This window comes from Pleurodeles waltl, chromosome 5 (genome assembly GCF_031143425.1).
Source record: "Pleurodeles waltl isolate 20211129_DDA chromosome 5, aPleWal1.hap1.20221129, whole genome shotgun sequence".
Taxonomy (NCBI): Eukaryota; Metazoa; Chordata; class Amphibia; order Caudata; family Salamandridae; genus Pleurodeles; species Pleurodeles waltl.
The window spans coordinates 871,115,068-871,136,438 of record NC_090444.1 but is presented as its reverse complement, the minus strand read 5'-3'; the positions used below and the strand labels follow the sequence as shown (position 1 = coordinate 871,136,438).

Genomic DNA, 21,371 nt, shown 5'->3' with positions numbered 1-21,371 from the left:
TTCCATGGTTGAACACCATGGAATGGGTCCACAGGTGCCCTTCTCAAGCCCAAGGAACACCCCCACTAACACCAGAGGGACACCGGAGGATGGAGGACCCAATCCCAGGTAAGTAGGGTAAGTATAGGTAAGCATTTTTTTTTTTAATGAAAGTGCCATCGGGGGCCCAACTTCGGGCCCCCTGCATGGAACAGGGTGCAATGGCCATGCCCAGGAGACCCTTGTCGTCTGAGCTGGTCATTGGGGTGGGGGGCATGACTCTTCTCCTTTTTAAGACATGAGTCATGTGGTTTGGATGGTTTTGTGGCAGAAAATGATGCTGGGCTGGTTAGAGGCATTTTTTTTCCTCTAACCAGCCTAACGTCATTTTCTGGTGCAAAACCCCCTTCTTACATACTGCCACCCTCACCCGGCTAATGTCATTTTTTTTAATGCTAGCCCACCCTTTGCGCCGGATTGCGCCAATCCATAAATTTGCCACCCGGCAAGCATCCTGAAATGGTGCAAGCCGGCGCATTACTTTTTGACGCAAAACTGTGCAAACACAGTTTTGTGTCAAAAAGTATAAAAATGGGCATGAGTGTTATCAAAAATCAACTGACCCTGACAACTTTTGATTTTCAGCCTTACCTTAAGTTTGTTCATAATAGCTGGCATAAGTTTGTTTTGAGTTGTTTTAGGCCAGATATTTTTCATTGCCTTGAAACTTTTCCAATTGCAAATGATTGGTCCAGAAATGAATGCCCATGTGACAACGTATCTGCACAAAGCACTTTACATACTTTGCTCTTTTGTATCTATTTTAAGGATCTTAGAAAATGTTTTATTTTACCAATTTCATGTGAACTGCATTTAAATCAATGTCTCACTGCCATTCTGTATTTGCAAATGTTTCCGTCCTTGTCAATTTGCTATTCTGTAACTATTTACTTGTGTTCAGTTTTACAACAGAGGAAATATCTGACTGCGTAGTATTGCTTCCGGATAATGATATATATTTATTTTTTGCTACTTTTTTGTGAATGATGTATGCTTTTATGATTTTTAAAACGAAATCAAATAAAGCTGACTTGACTTTTTTGATTATTTGCAAACATTCCTTCTATCACCTTCTCTGTGTTTTTGATATAATACCCTATGTGGTCCAGGTTATACCTAGTTGTGGATCTGTTGACTGACGTGCCATAGGGACCAACGTGACAAGTCCTAACAAGGGCAAAACAAGTTTGAAGTTGCTAGTGAATGGGGCCTTGCCTGGCAGAATTGATGAACATTTCCCATGAGAAGCTTTGTTGGTTTGCATGGCACTCTTCATTACAGTCTCGTAATTCATCATGGCATGCCTGGCATCATTTCCATTCCTCTGTGTGGAGCAGGGATCAAGCACTAGTTGATTCAATGAATTGATTCAACTTAGTTAGTGCCAATCTGCTACTCCCAATGTGATCAAGGTACAATTTTGTTCTTTTTAACTTCTAGTGCCCCGCAAACAGAAGGCTTATGACAGGCAAAAACACACCCTGGAGGACAAACAAAATTGCAAAGTTTTATTTTTCAAAACTAGGTTTCTTTAATTTGCCAAGTCATTTTTTCTCACTTTCCAATCATGTTTTCTTTTGTTTTAGCTCGTGGGCGCTGTTCTCAAAAGATGACAACTGACTTGCTTAAATATTGCAAAGCGACAGTGTTTCTTTATCATGTGTAATCTCTGAAATTATGCTTTAAGAGATACTCATGCAGTACACTCCAATCCACCCCACTCAAATCTGGCCTACTACTATCCACCTCAATCCAACCCACTCTACCCCACACCAATCCACCCCACCCCAATTCAGTCCACTCCACTCCAGCCCACCCCACTTCAATTCTCTCTACCAACCCCGATCTAATCTACCCCAATCCAGTTCACCTCCTCTAATCAAAAACAACCTGCACCACTCCAAAGCAATCTGCCCCACTCCAATCAAAACAATCTGCCCCATTCCAATCTGACCAACTCCAATCTTCCCCATCCTAATCTGCCCCATTCTAACACAAAACAATTTTTCCCACACCAATCCAAACCAATATGCTCCACTCCAATCCAAAACAATATGCCCACTCCAATCTGCCCCAATCAAAAACCATCTCCCCACTGCAATCTGCTGCACTTCAATCCAAAACAATCTGCTTCACTCTATTCTGCCCCACTCCAATCCAAATCAGTCTGCCCACTCGAATCTGCCCCACTCTAATCTTCTGATCACTCCGAACGAAAACAATCTACCCACTCAAACCCGTTCCACTCCAATGTTCTCCACTCCAATCCAAAACAATTTGCATCACTGCAATGTGCCACACTCCATTCTGTCCACTCCAATCAAAAACAGTCCACACCACTCCAATCTGCCACACTGCAATCCAAAACAATATGCCCAACTTCAATCCAATTAATCTCACCCAAATCCAATACATCCTAATTCACCCGACTCCAATTTACCCCCAATCCCATCCAGTCAACCCCACACCAACTTAATCCAGCCCACTCCAATTCACCCTAATGCAAGCAGCCCCACTCCCATCCAAAACAATCTGCCAACTCTAATTCAAAACAATCTGTCCCACTCCAATCCGGCCCTTTCCAATCCAAAACAATCATCCCCACTCCAATCTGCCTCTGTCCAATCCAAAACAATCTGCCTCATTCCCCTCACTCCAGTCTGCCCACACTCCATTCAAAACCAATCTGCGCTCTCTAATCAGCCCCACTCCAATCAAAACAATCTGTCCCACTTCAATCTGCCCCACTTTGATCCAAAAACCCTGCCCCACTCCAATCCGTTTCAAACTGCCCCACTCCAATCTGTCACACACTAATCCAAAACAATCCACCCCACTCCAACCTGCACCACTGTTATGCTAAAGAACCCACTCCAGTCCAAAACAATCTGCCCACTCCAATCCATTACACTTTACCCTAATTCAACCCACTCCATCCCAATTCACCCCATTCCAATCCACCACAATCCACCCCACTACAACCCAGTCAACCCCACACCAATCCAATCCAACCGATCCAGCCCAGTCCAATCTACCCCACTCCAATACAATACACCTCACCCCAATCCACTCCAGTCCAGTCCACCCTACCCCACCCTACTCCAGTCCATCTCACACCAGTCCAATCCACCCTACTTCAGTCCAACCCACCCTACTCCAATCCAACCTACCCTACGCCAATCCACCCCAGACTACTCCAATCCAACCCACCCCACTCCAATCACCCCACCCACTCCAATCATCCCCCAGTCCAGTCCAGCAAACCCTACTCCAATCCAACCCACACACTCCAACACCATCCACCCCACTCCAATCAAGTACACTGTAACCCAATCCACCTCACTCCAAAACAATCCACCCCACTCCAATACAATCCACTTTAATCCAGCTCACTCAGTCCATTCTAGTCCACATTAATCCACCCTACTCCAGTCGAATCCATCCTACTCCAAACACCCTTAATCTATCCCACTTCAGTCCAGTCCATCCCACACCAATCCAGTCCATCCCACTCCAATCCAATCTACCCCACTCAAGTCGAATCCACCACAATCCACTCCACTCCAATAAACCGCAACCCAATCCAATCCACCCCACCGAATCCAGTCCTCCCCACCCCTATCCAATCCACTGCAATCCAATTCACCGACCTCAATCCAATCCACCCCATTCCACCCTAATGCACCCCACTCATTCCAATCCGGCTCACTCCACTCAACTCCAAAACACCGCAATCTGATACACCCCACTCCAGTGCACCCCACTGCAGTCTACCCCACTGCAGTTCAATTCACCCCATGCCAATCCAATCTACATTACCTTAATTCAATTCACCCAGTCCAATCCATCCTAGTGCAGTCCACACCACCCTAATCCACCCCACCCCACCCCAATCCAATTCACCAAACTCAATCCAGTCCACCCCATCCCACCCCATTTAATCCACTCCACACCACTTCAGTCCACCACACCACACTCCAATCCATCTTACTCCATTCCAATCCATCCCACCCCTTCCCAGTTCAGTCCACCACATGCCAATCCAATCTATCCAGCGTACCCCACTCCAATCCATCCCACTCCAACACAATCCACTACAATCCACCCCACTATAATCCACCACACTGCAATCCAATCCATCCACCCACCACACTCCAATCCACCCCACCTCCAAGCAATCCACCCACTACAATCCACTCCAATCCACCCAAATCCAATCTAACACACCCCAATCCAATCTACCCCTCCAAATCCACCCCAACCTACTGCAATCAAATCTACCACACCTCTATCTTTCCCATCCAAACCATCCACCCAACCCAATCTAATCCACCCCACTCAAATCCATTCCAATCCCATCCACCTCACCTCATTTCAATCCACCCCACTGCAATCCAATCAACCCCACACCAATCCACCCCACTCCACTTAAGCCACCCTAATCCATTCCACCCAATTCTACTCCAATCCAATCAACCTGTTACCTCAATCCACTTCAACCCACTCCATCCTATTCCACCCCGCTCCACTCTATGACACTCTCTGCCACTAAATCCTACTCCCCTCTACTCAGCTCTATGACGGTCTAATCCTCCTACTCCACTCTTCAACATTCAGACAAATGTACTCTACTACACTCTACTAATTACTCCTCTGACCTTTAGCCATGCTGAACAGGAACTGCACTGGTGTTATACATGGCAAAACAAAGCCAATAGCTCTTGTATAGATGAGACCTATTGGCTTTGTCAATGCTTGTTATGTGCTGGCGTTTCAATAAACTCTTGAAACCCCAGCAGCCATACAAGTGCTAGTGAGTAGATGTACTGACAATCAAGGTATTGTGATTTCATCAGAAGAAAGAAGCAACAAAATGCTAAAGTGTACTAAGCTCGATGCAATTATGCTGATAGATGATCATAAATCATATCAATTAATTCTAAGCATTAACCATGAGTTCTATAAACCCCTTTGGTTTTATTGTGGCTATGGTATCCATTAGCAATTTAGAGGGAGTTTTTCTAATGTGTTTTTGAGACGATGGGGGACACTGCAATCAGCACTAGTTTATTACTATAAATACCTGCCATCATACTCTTATGTTCTCTGTCAGCTTCCTTAATGATGCCACTAACATGCTATATCTTCTATGGTGTCACTTATGATGATGCTTTGGAGACACATGATTGTTGTTTTCGGCCATGTTAAGGAACCCTTATGTCGAAAGTTACAGTGTTGGCCTTAGGTTACATCTTCTGTGCACATAGGTGACCCTAAAATACAATTTCTTGGTGAAAGGATGCAACTCCTTACATATATGCCAGAGCAATGTTGGCATAAAAAGGTCTATTATGGAAAAATTATGCAAGTTGTGAGATTTCAACAAAGTAAATTTAGTTTATGACCTCTGTTCTCAGATTATGATGGCATTCTATAGAGATACCACTGCACTTTCATAGAATAGTATTAAATGTATAGGCAAATCTCACTCACTCACTCAGTTTCACATTCATTCATTTTTCACTTACTAACTAGTTCAATTTCCTAAATTTCCAATGGCAAATCCATTCTGTAACACACTCATCTGTACAATTATCCACCCCATCACATATCAATCTCCTCCTGTCCTTTATGCAAATACTCTTTGACTACCCATCTATCCACTTCCACAACCAGTAAAACACATATTCACTCACTCTTGTACCCAATCGCTTTAATTCACACAACATTGTTTACTGCAATGGGACTCTCAGATATTTTACTGTTCATTTTGCCTCGTTTGCATGGACTATTAGAATAAATGATGACCATGGTGATTGCACAATTATTTGAATATGTTGTGTACGAGCTGTATGAGATCAGGATACAACACTTACAGGAGGTATACCTTTACATAATTATGTTGAGGGTATTAAAGAATGATTTTATTAGGACAATCAGCAATGATACAAGGTGCGATGTAAATGGTGACATAGAATGAGATCATGATCAGTGATCCGCCAGGGACCGATGTTAAAGTCATAAAGCTATCTTAATTGCTGCATTTGAGGGGTTTTGAGGTTATCGGGCATAACGTTAGGTCAGTTTAACTGATATTGGTATATATTAATGCAGGAAAAGACTTTAAGAGAGGTTAATAGAATCAAGAAATTGCTTGCATCATCTATCATATATTTTGTGTGGTATTTCTTTATTCAATAATACATTTAGTAATTATTTTCCAAAAAATCTTTATTTCAATTTAGAAGCCTTTTAAACTAAGATTTTATATACAATACGTACATTATTTCCAAGACCTAGTTACACAACACCGCTTGAAAATGCATTGTATTTATTGGCTTGTGTTTGTATGTTTAGATTGACAAATTTAATTTAAAATAATCCAGGGAGTACCACTTTGTAAGAAGCTGTTTAAAACAGCATTCCTAGAATTAACTAGGCATAAGAAGTTATTATAAATGAGAGTGTTTGAAGAATTCACTAAAATGCGCGCTTTTTCTCTCCTAATTTCTCAGCAGCCAAACTTTTTGAGCACAGAGTTACGGTAAACTGAGGATCTAGCATAGTTCCCAGTAAATATGTAATGGTTTGGTGAATGCTGTCATCTGTCCAGCTAATGTTTGAAACTCATTCATTTTTAAACAGTGTTAAATTTCTAACTGCTTCCAAGAGTAAAGCATTTGTACATGAGTTATCGGCTAACTTTCATTCCCTACAAAGCACTCCCTATAGATCTTATATGTGGTATGTTCGAACTATCCATTATGCAACACTAGAAAGACATGGAATACTGAGATGCTGGAAGAGATTGAATGCTCAGCTCCTGGAATATTGCTTAACAAACGAATGCCTATTGCCTATTTCCGAAGAATGCCATGGAAAACATACTCAGTAATCAGCGAGGGACTCATTTACGAAAAAATGATGCAGCGTGGGGCTGCAACCCAGCTTGCTGCGCTGCATCATTTTGAAAGTGCAGTGATGCATCATATTTACAGAAATAGATTGCATCCCTGTACTTTCCTCAGTGCTGGCACACAAACGGCTGCCTAGCGCCAATGCAGGCACCCTTGCACCATGGTGCAAGGGTACTTGCATATCAGGGATGATTGTTAACATGCAGGAAGGAAACACCTTCCTGCATATAAACAATAATTAATGGTATTTTCCTCTTTCTATGTGTTGCAGAATGCAGCACACATAGAAAGCGGAAAAACGGGGAGAAATAATGTTATTTCTCCCCGTTGCACCACTTTAAGCCACTACTGAGGTGACGTAGGAATCTCACACGTTCCCGCCTTGTAAATCTGGAAAACATCAGTGTGAAAGGGGTCAATATTTACAAGGCTATGAAAGCCATGCAAGGCGGCTTTGCGTGGCCTTGTAAATATGGGCCAGCACACTGCGCCACCGGAGTATAAAAAAAATAAGTCCCTGAGTTTTCAGTGTGATATTGAGAGCAACCTATTGGTCCACCATTTTTTAGCTTTCTTATTGTCTGTTACTCATTCAATTTTCTTCATAATGGTTGGAGTACAATGTGTGGAATATTTTGACTATTATGAAAACTATTCTGAAGCTTATTCAAAATTGAGACGTGATGTGGTTCACTTTCCCTCCCCATAGGTTGATTATTACAAACGTTTCAGCACAGACAAAGGTATTGTTTAGTCAGTTTATAAGGTACAGGCTCCCTCCCGCGTCACACTCACAGAAGTGGCACAGCATCTAGTGCAGTAGTGTAAACTCCATCAAAATGTGCTCCTTATGCACAGTATCCCATTGATTATATCCTTTTACCTTGTGTACATAGTCATTTCTCGAATTTATGACTAATTCACTTACAATAACATCTGTTGTAAGTAATCTGATCACAGACAGGTTATAATATTTAAAAAACTCAAAATCATTATTTATTTTTTCACTTTTACATTTTTACAGTTTAGTAGAGCTCAATGTAAAGAAACTGCATGTATCTGTTCTGCAATCTCCACTGTGTACATGAGCTCCTACTTCCAGTAACTGCGCCTCAGTATATCGCTTCTCCCACTAGCACATAATTAAAAAACTTTAATCAGTGGACATTGCTGGTCAGTGTGAAGCCATTAATTCAATGACTTGTTCTGTAAAGGCACCATCACCATGCAGCCCCTGGCCACCTTGTTACCAATACCAAACAATTATGCTCCCCTTGTTATCGTCCAAACCCCCATCTCTGTGTACCTGTGCATAAAATTGTTTGTTTTTCTATTGCTGGGATATTTGTTATTTGGTTTAACAACATAATTACTTTCATTTATTGTGCAGAATATTGTATTAATTTTTTTAACATGGTTGTAAGCCTACTGAGGCCCATTTTCATTATACTTACTTTACCTCAAAAATACGTTAGGTAAAATAAATACTTCCATGTTGGATGTTTACAAAAAGTTTGCACATTGCTTTATTCACTGACTTCAATGTTTTTCACATATTTCTTTCAGCGAAGTCAAGTTCAGTTGCGAACCAAGATATTGGTCAATTGTGATACATGTTTTTACTACTGTTCATGTGTGAAATGAAGCACTACATAACTGATTATCATCATTATTATTATTATTATTATTATTGTTCAAATTTATCATAATTCGCCATTGACCTAGTAAAAAGATGTTCAGACTGCATCATTCTAGAGGAAATGCAATGTGGTCCTGCTCAGTCAATCTGTCACAACTCAAAAAAAGCATTGAAGTTTAAACCAAAAAGTATTCAAAAAAGGTTTTGCTATGCAGTGCAAGCAAGTCCCTATTGATTTACCGTAAGGAGGAGCTAAATCTTTTTGCATTTTTTGGTAATTTATCTGACCATTTATTCAAGTCCATCTCATTGTGATGATGTTGCATTTTCTTAGTCCACAATAATAGAAATGTTGAATCTGGTAAATAGCCCTGGTGTTGTGGATGTTTTGAGAGTCAAGAGTTTTGGCTTCTAAGAGTTTGCTTCAAAAGATTCATAAGTCATTTCAGTCAATTAATCAATCAAGATTTGTAAAGTGCAGCTAATCATCTGACAGGGGATTCAGGTGCTTGCAGATCCTTGAAGGACATTCTAACAGCCAGGACTTTAGGGCCCTTCATAAGGAGAAGGCACTTAAAAAATACAAGGGAAAAAGCAAGACGAAAACAGTGGAAATAAGGGAAAAGGAAGGAGAAGAACCTCAAAATAACAGGGGGAAGAAGCAAGGAGAAAGCAGTAAAAACAAGGGAAGAGAAGAAGGCAAAATGGGGAAAAGGGCAAGGAGAAAGCAGTGAAATGAGGGATAAGCAAGGAGAAGGTACTAAAAAACAGGGGAACAAAGCAAGGAGAAAAAAGGAGCAAACGCGATGCAGCAGCATGAGGAGAGCTGAGTCTGAGACCTGCTCATGTGGGTCGAGCTGCAGCCTCCACTAAGTAGGTCCTGGGAGGAGCGATGAGTGCTCGGAGGTGGTGTGCAATGAGGGAAAAACAAGGAGGAGGCACTCACAAAAGAGGGGAAAAGCAAGGAGACTTTAGTGGAAAAAAGGGAAAGGAAAGGAGAAGGCACAGAAACAGGGGAGGAAAGGAGAAAGCAGTGAAATCAAGGAGAGAGGAAGGTGAAGGCACTCAAAAACAGTGGAAAAAGCAAGGAGAAAGCAGTGAAAATGAGGGAAAAGCCAGGAGAATGCACTCAAAAAATGGGGAAAAAGCAAGGAAAAGACAGTGAAAATGAGGGAAGAGCAAGGAGAAGGCACTCAAAAAATGGGGCAAAAAGCAAGAAGAAACTAGTGAAAATGAGAGAAAAGCAAGGAGAAGGCACTCCAAAACAGGGTAGAAGCAAGGAGAAACAGTGAAAATGACGGAAGAGCAAGGAGATGGCACTCAGGAAAAAGCAAGGGGAAAGAAGTGAAAACAAGGGAAAGTAAGGAGAAGGTACTCCAAACAGGAGAAAAAGCACAGCAAAAACAGTGAAAATGAGGGAAAAGCAAGAAGAAGATACTTAACAAGCATTTGCAATGCAGTAGGTCTTTCTTATTTAGAACAAATTAATTGTCATCTTTTGACGACAGCACCCACGAGCGAAAACACAAGAAAACATGCATGGCAACTTAGAAAAGACAACTTGGCAGAATAAAAAAGTTAGTTTTAAAAAATAAAACTTTGTAATTTTGTTTGTCCTGCTAGCCACGTTTTTGCAAGTTGCAAGCCTTCTGTTTGTGTGGCACTAAAAGTTAATAAAAAAAACAAATAGTACCTCAATCACGACAGGAGCAGCGGACGGGCACTAATTACGTTGAACCAATTAGTGCTTGATCCCTGCTCCACACAGAGAAACGAAATGATGCCAGGCATGCCTTGACAAACTACGAGGCTGTAAAAGAAGAGTGCCACACAAATCAACAAATGGTGAGTGACAGGCGGGCTCCAAGCCCTTTACTGAACACAAGAGTCTCGCAATCGAGACGGATGAGTTAGTGTATGCACCTGTAGACTCGACCCTAAATGTGGGGGGAAAGCAAAGAGAAAGCAGTGAAAATGAGGGGAAAAGCAAGGCAAAAGCAGTAAAAATGAAAGAAAAGCAAGGAGAAGGGACTCAAAATAGGAAAACTGCAAGGAGAAAACTGTGAAAATGAGGGAAAAGCAAGGAGAAGGCACTCAAAAAACATGGAGGGGGAAGCAAGGAGAAGACAGAAGCAAGAGCAATACAGCAGCATGGGGAGAGCTGAGTCTGGGACCTGCATTTGGTGATTTCAATTTTTTTGGAGAAGAACAGGGAAGAAAAGGGCAGTACAAGAAGGTTCTCTCTAAAACAACAAACACTTTATTTTGAGAATCCGATTTTACATTTCACTAAGGCAAACAAGACAATATGCAATGGAAATTGAAAAGTTCAAAAGAAAGCTTAACTATCCCCTTCCACTCATTTCCAAACACTCTCATAGTAAAGAAATAAAATGTTCTTACTATGGCGCTTCCTTGCTTGCGCTTTGTTTTCTTCCTTTGCTGCTCCTAGACAGCCCACTAGCTCTTGAATAGATATGGATTTATCATTGTTCACATCACAATATTCCACAAACTTCTTCACACACTTCTTTGGCTTTGATTTCTTTCGAAGTAATCTTTTGAATGGTTTAATTTCTTTTTTGCCAATGTCACCATTTGAATTTTTATCCAGTTGCTTAAAGTACCAGTGGACAACTCTCTCCTCGAGAGTGTGGCTGGGGTCAGGCTCTGAAAGTCTGTAGAAAGATAAAAACAAAGGTTGTTTTGAAGTGTGTTTATTTATTTTGTGAAAGAAATCTCCACACTGCATTTTGCATTGTTCATAGGACTGACGATATTATTAGTATTGTTAGTATTAAAATTATTTATTTTAAATGTCAAAAAATTAATTTTAAAAAGAAAAATGTTTTCCGCGTAGACTTAATGCAATTAACTGACACAAAGAAAACTATCTAAATAAGACAAACAAGAAAGAAAGAAAGCACGAAAAAACTCAAAAATATAAGAGCAAAAGCTAAACCTTTACAGCAATAGTAATCTAAAAGAACATGACATTCAGGTACAGGTGGTTATCAGTTGCTACTTGGCAGCTTTTTACATTGGGAGTTATTGCACTACAGCCCCTAAACTAGGAGCCACTACTTCACGAGTATCTTTAAATTGTAACTTCTTTGGCAAGCTTTCTATCTATCTATCTATCTATCTATCTATCTATCTATCTATCTATCTATCTATCTATCTATCTATCTATCTATCTATCTATCCGTCTGTCTGTCTACATATAGATGTATATAACTATCCAGTCAGAACAGTTAAATTGCAGGAGCGGCTACTCCCCTATGGCAGAGGAGTGTCGCCCCTCCGCCAACAGCAGCAGCTGCAAATCTTTTACTATTAAACAATAATAAACTACGTTTATTTTAGTTTTTTAGTAAAAGGGCAGGACCATGGGGCTGTGACGGGGATGAGAGGCAGTGCAGAGCACTCCCCTCAGTGCACATGTATGCTTGGCCAGCTGTCTCAGGCCGGCCAAACACACATGCGCAATGGACACTCTCCACTTTCACTTTTTTTACAACACAGAGACTTTCACTCGGCTTTGGAGTGCCCTGGCTGGGTGCTCCATCCAACCCTAATGCTGCTTTCATGCTGCCAGCAGCATGAAAGCAGTGTTAGGATTGGACACAGGGCAGGGTCGGAGCCTTTGCCTGCAGTTAAGTTGAGGAGTGGATTGGAGCAGCGAGGCTCGGCGCAGCACAAAAGATACGTTTAAAAAAATATATTATTATATATATATTTTTTTATTTTCCGTCATGACCCCCTTCCATCACCATGTGCCACTTCTTTTACCTCCTGTGAACCACCACTGTTAAAGTGACATTATGGTGGTCATTCCAACCCTGGCGGTCCATGACCGCCGGGTTGGAGGACCGCGGGAGCACCGCCGACAGGCCGGCGGTGCTCCAATGGGCATTCCGACCGCGGCGGTAAAGCCGCGGTCGGACCGGCAACACTGGCGGTCTCCTGCCAGTGTACCGCCGCCCATTGGAATCCTCCAAGGTGGCGCAGCTAGCTGCGCCGCCGAGGGGATTCCGACCCCCCCTACCGCCATCCAGTTCCCGGCGGTCCGCCCGCCGGGAACCGGATGGCGGTAGGGGGGGTCGCGGGGCCCCTGGGGGCTCCTGCAGTGCCCATGCCACTGGCATGGGCACTGCAGGGGCCCCCGTAAGAGGGCCCCTAAATGTATTTCACTGTCTGCTGCGCAGACAGTGAAATACGCAACGGGTGCAACTGCACCCGTCGCACAGCTTCCACTCCGCCGGCTCGATTCCGAGCCGGCTTCATCGTGGAAGCCTCTTTCCCGCTGGGCTGGCGGGCGGCCTGAAGGCGGCCGCCCGCCAGCCCAGCGGGAATGTCAGAATTACCGCCGCAGTCTTTCGACCGCGGAACGGTAACCTGACGGCGGGACTTTGGCGGGCGGCCTCCGCCGCCCGCCAAGGTCAGAATGAGGGCCTATGTGAGGTGTTGAAATGAGACATTAGTTAACTTTCAAAAAACACAAAAATGTGGCAGTTAAAGTTTAGAGAACTAACTATAACTTACATCCCAATCATGCCCTGACCACACATATTACATCACTCTTGACATGTTAAATGACATAATTGATGACATCACCGATTATGTTTATATAACAACATTGTTGAAATTATTAATAAAATCCACCAATGATTGTGACAGTATGCTATAGGCATTGTGAATGAAGATTAATACAACAACCTAAATTAATGTTTGGTCTACTAAAAGCTTGCCTGTAAGCTTTCAAAAGCTGCAAAAGAAATTGAATAGTTCAGAGGTGAAGAACATTTGATGGATGTCATTCTTGTTTTACTTGTATTCTCATAAGGGGTGGGTGTGGGTAGGTCACCTGAAGAGAGCTGATTGCTTACATGATTGAACAACAGACCCTTTGGTCAGTCTTTACTGTAAAGGGCTAAACGATGCACTGCACACAGAAAAAGACCATGAACAGCAGGGTTTGCCACATGTGGAGCGTTGGGTGCATATATATATATATATATATATATATATATATATATATATATATATATATATATGTATATTACCTAGTGGTGGTCACCACTTGGTATGGAATAGTTAGGACCTAGTTTCTTTAGAAAAAGCCTTTTTTGTTTTGCTAATAACTTTGGCATCATTTGATGAATCTCCATGAATTGTTCCCAAATAAAACAGACACCACTTCAGTTGCTGTCTGGAAAGTTTTGTGGTGATCCATCAAGCTAGGACCGAGAAAAAGGGGGATCCCAAAACTCTTTTTCCCCATTCATTTTTCCATAGGGATTTTGAACAGCAATAGCGCCCAAACCACTGGACGGAATTACACCAAATATGGTAGAAAGATAGATCTTGGTCCAGAAAGTGACCTTTTTGTTATTTGGTGTAATTCCATTTAGTAGTTTTAGAGAAATTAAAGAAAATCCAAATTTGTATATATAAGGACACGAAGGCTTCGCAAACTCTCTAATCTCATGCTGAGATCTAATTGGCTGCCAACACTTCAACAGCTGAAGCCGAGTCCCAGAAAAAAAAAAAGAAAAAAAAGAAAAGGGGCCTGGATAGAAACACCCTAACCCCTTAGCTCTGGTGCTGGGATCCCAGAGGGAATCCCCGCAGTGCAAAAAAGCATTTCGCTTTTACATTTTCAGCAGAGGTCATGGTGAATCCATCGAATCCCCCCCCCCCCCAAAAAAAAAGAAAAACAAGCGACGGCTCCCGTACTTGATAATGCCCAGGCCCCCTGGTGGGCCAAGTTCCTGGAGGCATTGACATTTTAATGAGGGGGGCACGTCTGCCCCCCCCACAACCCCACCTCCCTCAGACACAATTGAAAATTAATGTGGGGTGCCACCCAGCCCCCCAGAGCCCTGGAGACTGCCATCCTCCCTGGGGCACTAAGGTGAACTAATGCGAAGGGTTGCCTGGTCTGCTCCAGCAGCCCTGAAGACCACCACCTCCCTGAGGCACCAAAGTAAAACTAATACAAAGGGGGGTTCCCGCACCCCCACAGCCCGGGGACTGCCATCACCCTAGGGATCTAATGAAAACTACTGCTGGGGGCTGATCAGCCCACCTACAGCCCCAGGGACCGTCATTTCCCCGGGAATAATTTCAAAAGAGATAGGTGATCAATTTCTGACCCCCAGGCGCCACGGACCACCACCTCCCTGGGGCTATTTTAGATAGAAGGGCCCCCTCAAGGAGCCAATAAAGGCACTTGGGACTTTCACCCAAAGAGCCGGCTCCTGCTATGTCTCGAGGAGCCCACCCCCTGGACATAGCTGTTTGCTGTTAATTGGTGGGACAGCTGTCAAAGAGCTCTCAGTTCATGTGAGCGGAGGTTTCCTCTGTTTTCCTGCCTTCATCTCCACACACAGGACACATTGCTCTTACAGAGTGGAAACTGCCTTTGCAGCTCCCTCTCTGTGACAGCAATGCCACCTTCCACAGGAGGTATGGAGCTGGCGGGACTGGGGGAACCCAGCCATGCAGTTAACTTTTGGCTGTGCGCAGGATTGGGTGGTTATAGGGGTTGGCTGCAGGGCCCGGCCACAGGTTAGGCCCTGCGCCAACCTTCTCTGCGCACAGCCAGAGAGGGTGTACAGTGCAGGGTTGGGTTGTTATAGGGGATGACCACAGGGCCTGGCCTCAGGCCAGGCTCTGCTGCCAACCAGTGTCACACACAGCCAAAGGCCGTGAGCAGTGGTGGTCGGATTAAGGTATAGTAATGAACATTACTTTAAAATAAAAAAAATAGAAATTCACTAAAAAAACAAGAAAACAAAGGTTAAATAGATGTTATAGTTAGGAAATAGAATTTAAAAACCATTGAAATTCACTTAAAAAACAAAGGTTGCTGTGACATTATAGTTAGGCTCATATCTATCTGTAACTCGTACCCTCACCATGCATTGTTAATTACCCCGCAGAATACATCACTTGTGACTTTTTTGATAACATCATTGATAACCTCAATGTAATATTTGCAGTAAAATTAATTAGCAGAAAACTGTGCATGGCAGGGCCACGAGTTATAATTATCTAAGGGAACGAGTTATAGTTATTTAAGAGAACTGTAGCAGATGAATTTCTATGGTTTGCTACATCTAAAATGTGAGCCTAACTATAAAGTCCATGTAACCTTTGTTTGTCTTAAAGTGAATATATGTATATATATTACGTAGGGGTGGTCACCACTAGGTAGGTATAGTTGGATCCCAGTTTCTATAGAAAGAGCTTTTATTGTTCCTAATAACTTTGGTGCCATTTGATGATTCTTCACAAACTTTTCCAAAAAGACTATGGTGGTCACTTCAGCTGCTGTCTGAAAAGATTTGGGGTGATCAGTCAAGTGGGGCAGAGAAAAGGGGGGGGTCGCAAACCACATTTTCCCCATTAATTTTTCAATAGAGATTTTGACACTGAAACCACTGGATGGAATTACACCTAATTTGGCAGAAAGGTAGCTCTTGGTCCAGAAAGAGGTCTTTTCGCTATTTGGTAAAAATCTGTTCATTAGTTTTCTAGTTATTAATGAAAAACAAACTTTTTTATATAAGGACGTGGATCCTTTTTAGATCCTCCTCAGATATTCCTCAGCTACCATTCAGATTCTCTGCAGATTCAGAGAAAAAGCAAGGCCTTGATTTTCTGGCCACAACCTGACAGAAAATTTGCAAGGCCCATTTTGATTCTTGCTTTGCTCCTGGATGGGGTGGGAAAAACTGTGTAAAAACATATAAGGGTTGAGGATGCAGGTATCCTGACCCCTTAGGACACATGAAGGGGACTCCTCATGGGCAAAAAATCTTTCCCTTTTTTCGGTTGATCTGCAGATTCGAGGTTCCTCCTCAGATCCTGGGGAAAAGCAATGCCCTGATTAGCTTGCCGCAACTTGACACAAATACTAATGTGTGCAATAAAAATACCATAGAAATTCACTGGAAAAACTAAAGGTTACAGGGACATTATAATTAGGTCCACATTTTACTCATACAAAATCATAGATATTCAGCAGTTAAAGCTATACTTATAGTTATACTTAACTGAAGAAACTACATTCATCTATATATATATATATATATATATATATATATATATCTATCTATATATTTCTATCTATGTATATATATAGAGAAATACATAAATATATATATCTATAGATAGATAGATATTACCTACTGGCAGCTCCCAGTACGTAGTTATAGGTAGGACCATGTTTTCATTGAAAAAGCGTTTATTAACTTGACAACGTTTGACACGTGTTCAAAAAATTTTCCCCAAAAAGTGTGCTGGTGATTCTTGTTGCACATGGAAAAATTCAGGGGTCCATCAAAAGAGGGACGAGAAAAAGGGTGGTCAAAAAATGTGCGTTTCCCATGTTAATTGCCATAGGAGTTTTGTTTACAGCCCAAACCGCTGGGCAAAATTACACAAAATTTGGCAGAAATGTAGCTTCCGGTACACAGATTACACTTTTTTTTAATTTGGTGTAAATGTGTTTAGTAGTTGTTGAGAAATTTAAGGAAATTTGAATTGCTCTATCTAGGGCCATGGATCCTCCTAGATTACTTTGTAAATAATAAGAGCTTGGGCAGAGAGCCGCAGAGCTCTGATTGGCTGGCAACACTTCAAGCCAGGAAGTGTGGCAGCCAACTTAGAACTCAGCTTCAGGCGAATCCTTGAAGCTGAGTCCTAGAGTCCTAGAAAAAAGTTTAAAAAAAGGGGCCAGGGTAAAGACATCTTGAGCCCTTAGCTCTGGTGCTAGGGTCCCAGTGGGACCCTGCAATGGCAAAAAAGCACTTTTTTACAAAACATTTTGCAGCAAATTGGTGACAGCGCCCCAAACATTTCAGTAAAAATGTTAAAAGAACATGCCCAGCCTCCCGCTCTTGTTTGTATGAATCCCCCGGGTGGCCCAGTTCCCCTGGGCATTTTGAAATAAAGGTGGGGGAGCACGGGTCTCCCCTCCTAGGGCATTTTTATGCCTGGGGACCACCACCTTTCTGGGACTGAATTTAAGAAAGGAAGGCGGTCCCGCATGGACACCAAGCCCTCGGGACCAACAACTCCCTGGGGCTATTTCACATTGGATGGGGGTCATGCAGCCCCCCTCGAGGAGCCAGTAAATGCCCTGGGGCCTGCCATCCCCCAGGGCCAGCTCCTGTTATGTCCTAGGGTGCCCATCCCAGGAATATAACTGTTTGCTCTCACTTGGTGGGAGCTTTCACAGCTCCCACCAAGTCAGAGCAAACATACTGCTTTCTGCAAGTGGGAGCTGGCAAACAGAAAGCAGAATTTTCATGGTTTGCCTGTATGCAAATATGCGTGCAGTGAAATAGATAAAAACATTCCTCCCACAAGCAGGGAGTTGTTATTTAAAACAGCTCCCTGCTTGTGTGAGCAATGTTGGCTCCTGCCGGAGTCGGGAACTGGCTAGGACGAGAGTCTGAGAAAAAAGTTTTAAAAAAAGGGGCCAGGGTAAAGACATCTTGAGCCCTTAGCTCTGGTGCTAGGGTCCCAGAGGGACCCTGCAACGGCAAAAAAGCACTTTTTTACAAAACATTTTGCAGCAAATTGGTGACAGCACCCCAAACATTTCAGCAAAAATGTTAAAAGAACATGCCCAGCCTCCCGCTCTTGTTTGTATGAAGCCCCCGGGTGACCCAGTTCCCCTGGGCATTTTGAAATAAAGGTGGGGGAGCACGGGTCTCCCCTCCTAGGGCATTTTTATGCCTGGGGACCACCACCTTTCTGGGACTGAATTTAAGAAAGGAAGGCGGTCCCGCATGGACACCAAGCCCTCGGGACCAACAACTCCCTGGGGCTATTTCACATTGGATGGGGGTCATGCAGCCCCTCTCGAGGAGCCAGTAAATGCCCTGGGGACTGCCATCCCCCAGGGCCAACTCCTGTTATGTCCTAGGGTGCCCATCCCAGGAATATAACTGTTTGCTCTCACTTGGTGGGAGCTTTCACAGCTCCCACCAAGTCAGAGCAAACATACTGCTTTCTGCAAGTGGGAGCTGCCAAACAGAAATCTGAATTTTCATGGTTTCCCTGTATGCAAATATGCGTGCAGTGAAATAGATAAAAACATTCCTCCCACAAGCAGGGAGTTGTTATTTAAAACAGCTCCCTGCTTGTGGGAGCAATGTTGGCTCCTGCCGGAGTCGGGAACTGGCTAGGACCACTGGGGCCTTCAGGGTCCCTCGCGGTCCTGCCACTCTCTCTCTCTTCCATCCCATAATGGGATGGAAGAGAGAGAGAGAGAGATTGTTATTGCAATGGTCACTCCATGCAATTACTTTAAAGCATCACACTAGCAAGAAGTTTGGCTGAAATGTTATACTTACTCTTTGAGGCACAGCAGAACAGGGTCATTTCAGGCCTAATGGAAAAGCTCTTGGACTGTCAGTAGGATGAATGTTCAAATCATTGTATCTCATAGCAGTGTGTCTGTTTATTTTCCAGTGTTTTGACTGTTAAAGATTCCTAGTGATGAAACACTGAAGTCTTTTTCCACTCAAAACGTTTGGGTTTAATGTCATAGCTAATTCTGGACACCATATGCTAAGGAGTCACTTCTGGCCTAGTGGTTAAGGTCTCAGACCCGTACAGTGAATGTTGGGGGTTCTATTGTATGTATGTCTGTGGTCATTTTCCTGGGTCCCTGGGGATGAAATCAGACAGGGTTTTGGCAATGAGTGGTCCCCTCCCCCAAAAAAACATTGTCCAAAGGCCAGGCCCTGAGGGATGGGGTGCCTGGTGCCGAAATCAGCCAGGAACGTGGGCTACATGGACCTGTGGCGAACTACCATTGTGCATGGCCAAAGGCACACGTATGAAGGCTGTTTGTGGCGCAAGGTTGGGTAGTGTAGGGCATTGGCTGCAGGGCTTGGCCTGCGGCCAGACCCTGCAGCCAACCGCAAATGCACCATGCATGGCAGTGGTTGGGTTAATGTATAGTAATGAAAATAACCTTACATTAAAAAAACATAGAAATTACCTGAAAAGACACCAAATGTTACAGGGACGTTAGAGTTAAGTAATAGAATTAAAAAAAAACATGTCCTAAGGTTACTTTAACTCATGCCCTTGCCATGCACTGCTAATTACCGCACAAATTATAGCACTCATGACAGCTTTGATAACATCATTGATAATATCAATGTAATATTTGCAGTAAAAATGTTGACAAAAAAACTGTGCATGTCATGGGCACAAGTTATAGTTACCTTAGTGCACGAGTTATAGTTACTTCAGATAATTCTAACTATAACAGGTGAATTTCTATTGTTTTGTGCGTTTATAATGTGAGCCTAACTATAACGTCCCTGTAATCTTTTGTTTTTTTCAGTGAATTTCTATGATTTGTTAATTCTATTCATTAGCTATAACATCCCTTTAACCTTTGTTTTTTTCAGTGAAATTCGAAGATTTTTTTTATTTTCTATTTTCTAATTGTAACACCCTTGTAACCTGTGTATTGTTAGCAAATTGCTATAGTTTTTTTTTTACAAAAAGCATTCTGAGTTTTTATATACTAATTTATGGATGTAGTGAAAAACAAATAATAATATGACAAAAGCTACTACATTATATAGCAAATTATGTTAACAAATGGGAATCTAAGTAGACAATTAAACCAAAATGTAAAGGAAGAGAAGGAATTTGATAAGTAAAGTAACAATTTAGAATACAGAATGTAGAATATATATTAACTAAAGTTTCATTTTATTTATTTATTTTTTATGGATTTGCAGATTTTCCACGGATCCCAAAACTGTTGCATGCCTGAACGCTATGATTTCTGATGCGATCATGTGACACACTGGAACAAGATCTGCAAGGTCTGATCTGTGGATTCGCCGATTAAAAAAAAAATGCTTTAGGCATATGTGAGCCTACAAATTAATGTTTGGTGCAAAGAATTACATGTTTGAGAGATAACAGATACTTGTGTTTATTTGTTACTGCATAAATAAGGGATTTTAGTATTTTGGAGAATCCGCAGACCTGAGTCAAAATACACAGGGTCGGAGATTTGGAAAAAATAAATCTGCTTTTCTATTGGTTCATATGAACCACACCTAACTTTTGAAATGACACAGCTAACGCTGTCATTTTTTGATTGTCTGCTGCGGATAGACATTGCATTAGTTCAGCTCACAAACAAAAATGGTGGAAGCTCCTGATCCTAGCAGGTCTGAAGCTCCAGAGGATATGGAAGAACATCAAGAAGGAGGTGGAAGAAAGAAAGCTATGTATGGGTGCGGTACACTGTGCCTACTGGGGAAAAGAAAGCGTGTGCTATGTTTGATCAATGTAACCTCTGTGGGAAGCAGCTTTCAAGGGGCACACTGTACAAATTTTAGTTATGGTACTTTCACACTGTGAAGCATATCAAAAGCTTCTACTAGTTTACCTATGTTTGGAGGATGCTAAAGAGAGTAAGTGACACATCAGATCCTCAACCTTCCACATCAGCTGCTGGACAAGCTCCACCAAACATCTCCATTGCACCTACATGCAAAGAACTGAAGGAGATGGTAGTCCATTGTGGCAAGTGCCAGGAACTTGTCATAAAGAAAAAATAAGATATTATTACTAGGCTGGAGAAGGTTAAGAACCACTGTTGTTAAGATTTTTTTTTAGTGTTACAAAACACTACTTTTTAAGTATGAAATATTTTTACATATAGTTTATTGTTCTCACATTTTCAATTGTCAAGGTTTTTTATACAAAAAAAAACAAAA

General features: G+C 42.4%; 1 protein-coding gene across 10 annotated transcripts in view; it reads right to left on the bottom strand.

The window, feature by feature from the left end:
- The window catches only part of SMOC2 (SPARC related modular calcium binding 2), a 1,415,403-nt gene that overhangs the window by 161,986 nt on the left and 1,232,046 nt on the right, over positions 1–21,371 (bottom strand). For all 10 annotated transcript variants that reach the window (XR_011203762.1, XR_011203761.1, XM_069234975.1 and 7 more), the window contains exon 11: positions 10,999–11,273. Coding sequence is in view for 8 of the 10 variants with exons in the window: in XM_069234975.1 (XP_069091076.1) it covers positions 10,999–11,273 (275 nt within the window). In the remaining 2 variants the exon portion in view is untranslated. The remainder of the gene's footprint in view (positions 1–10,998; positions 11,274–21,371) is intronic.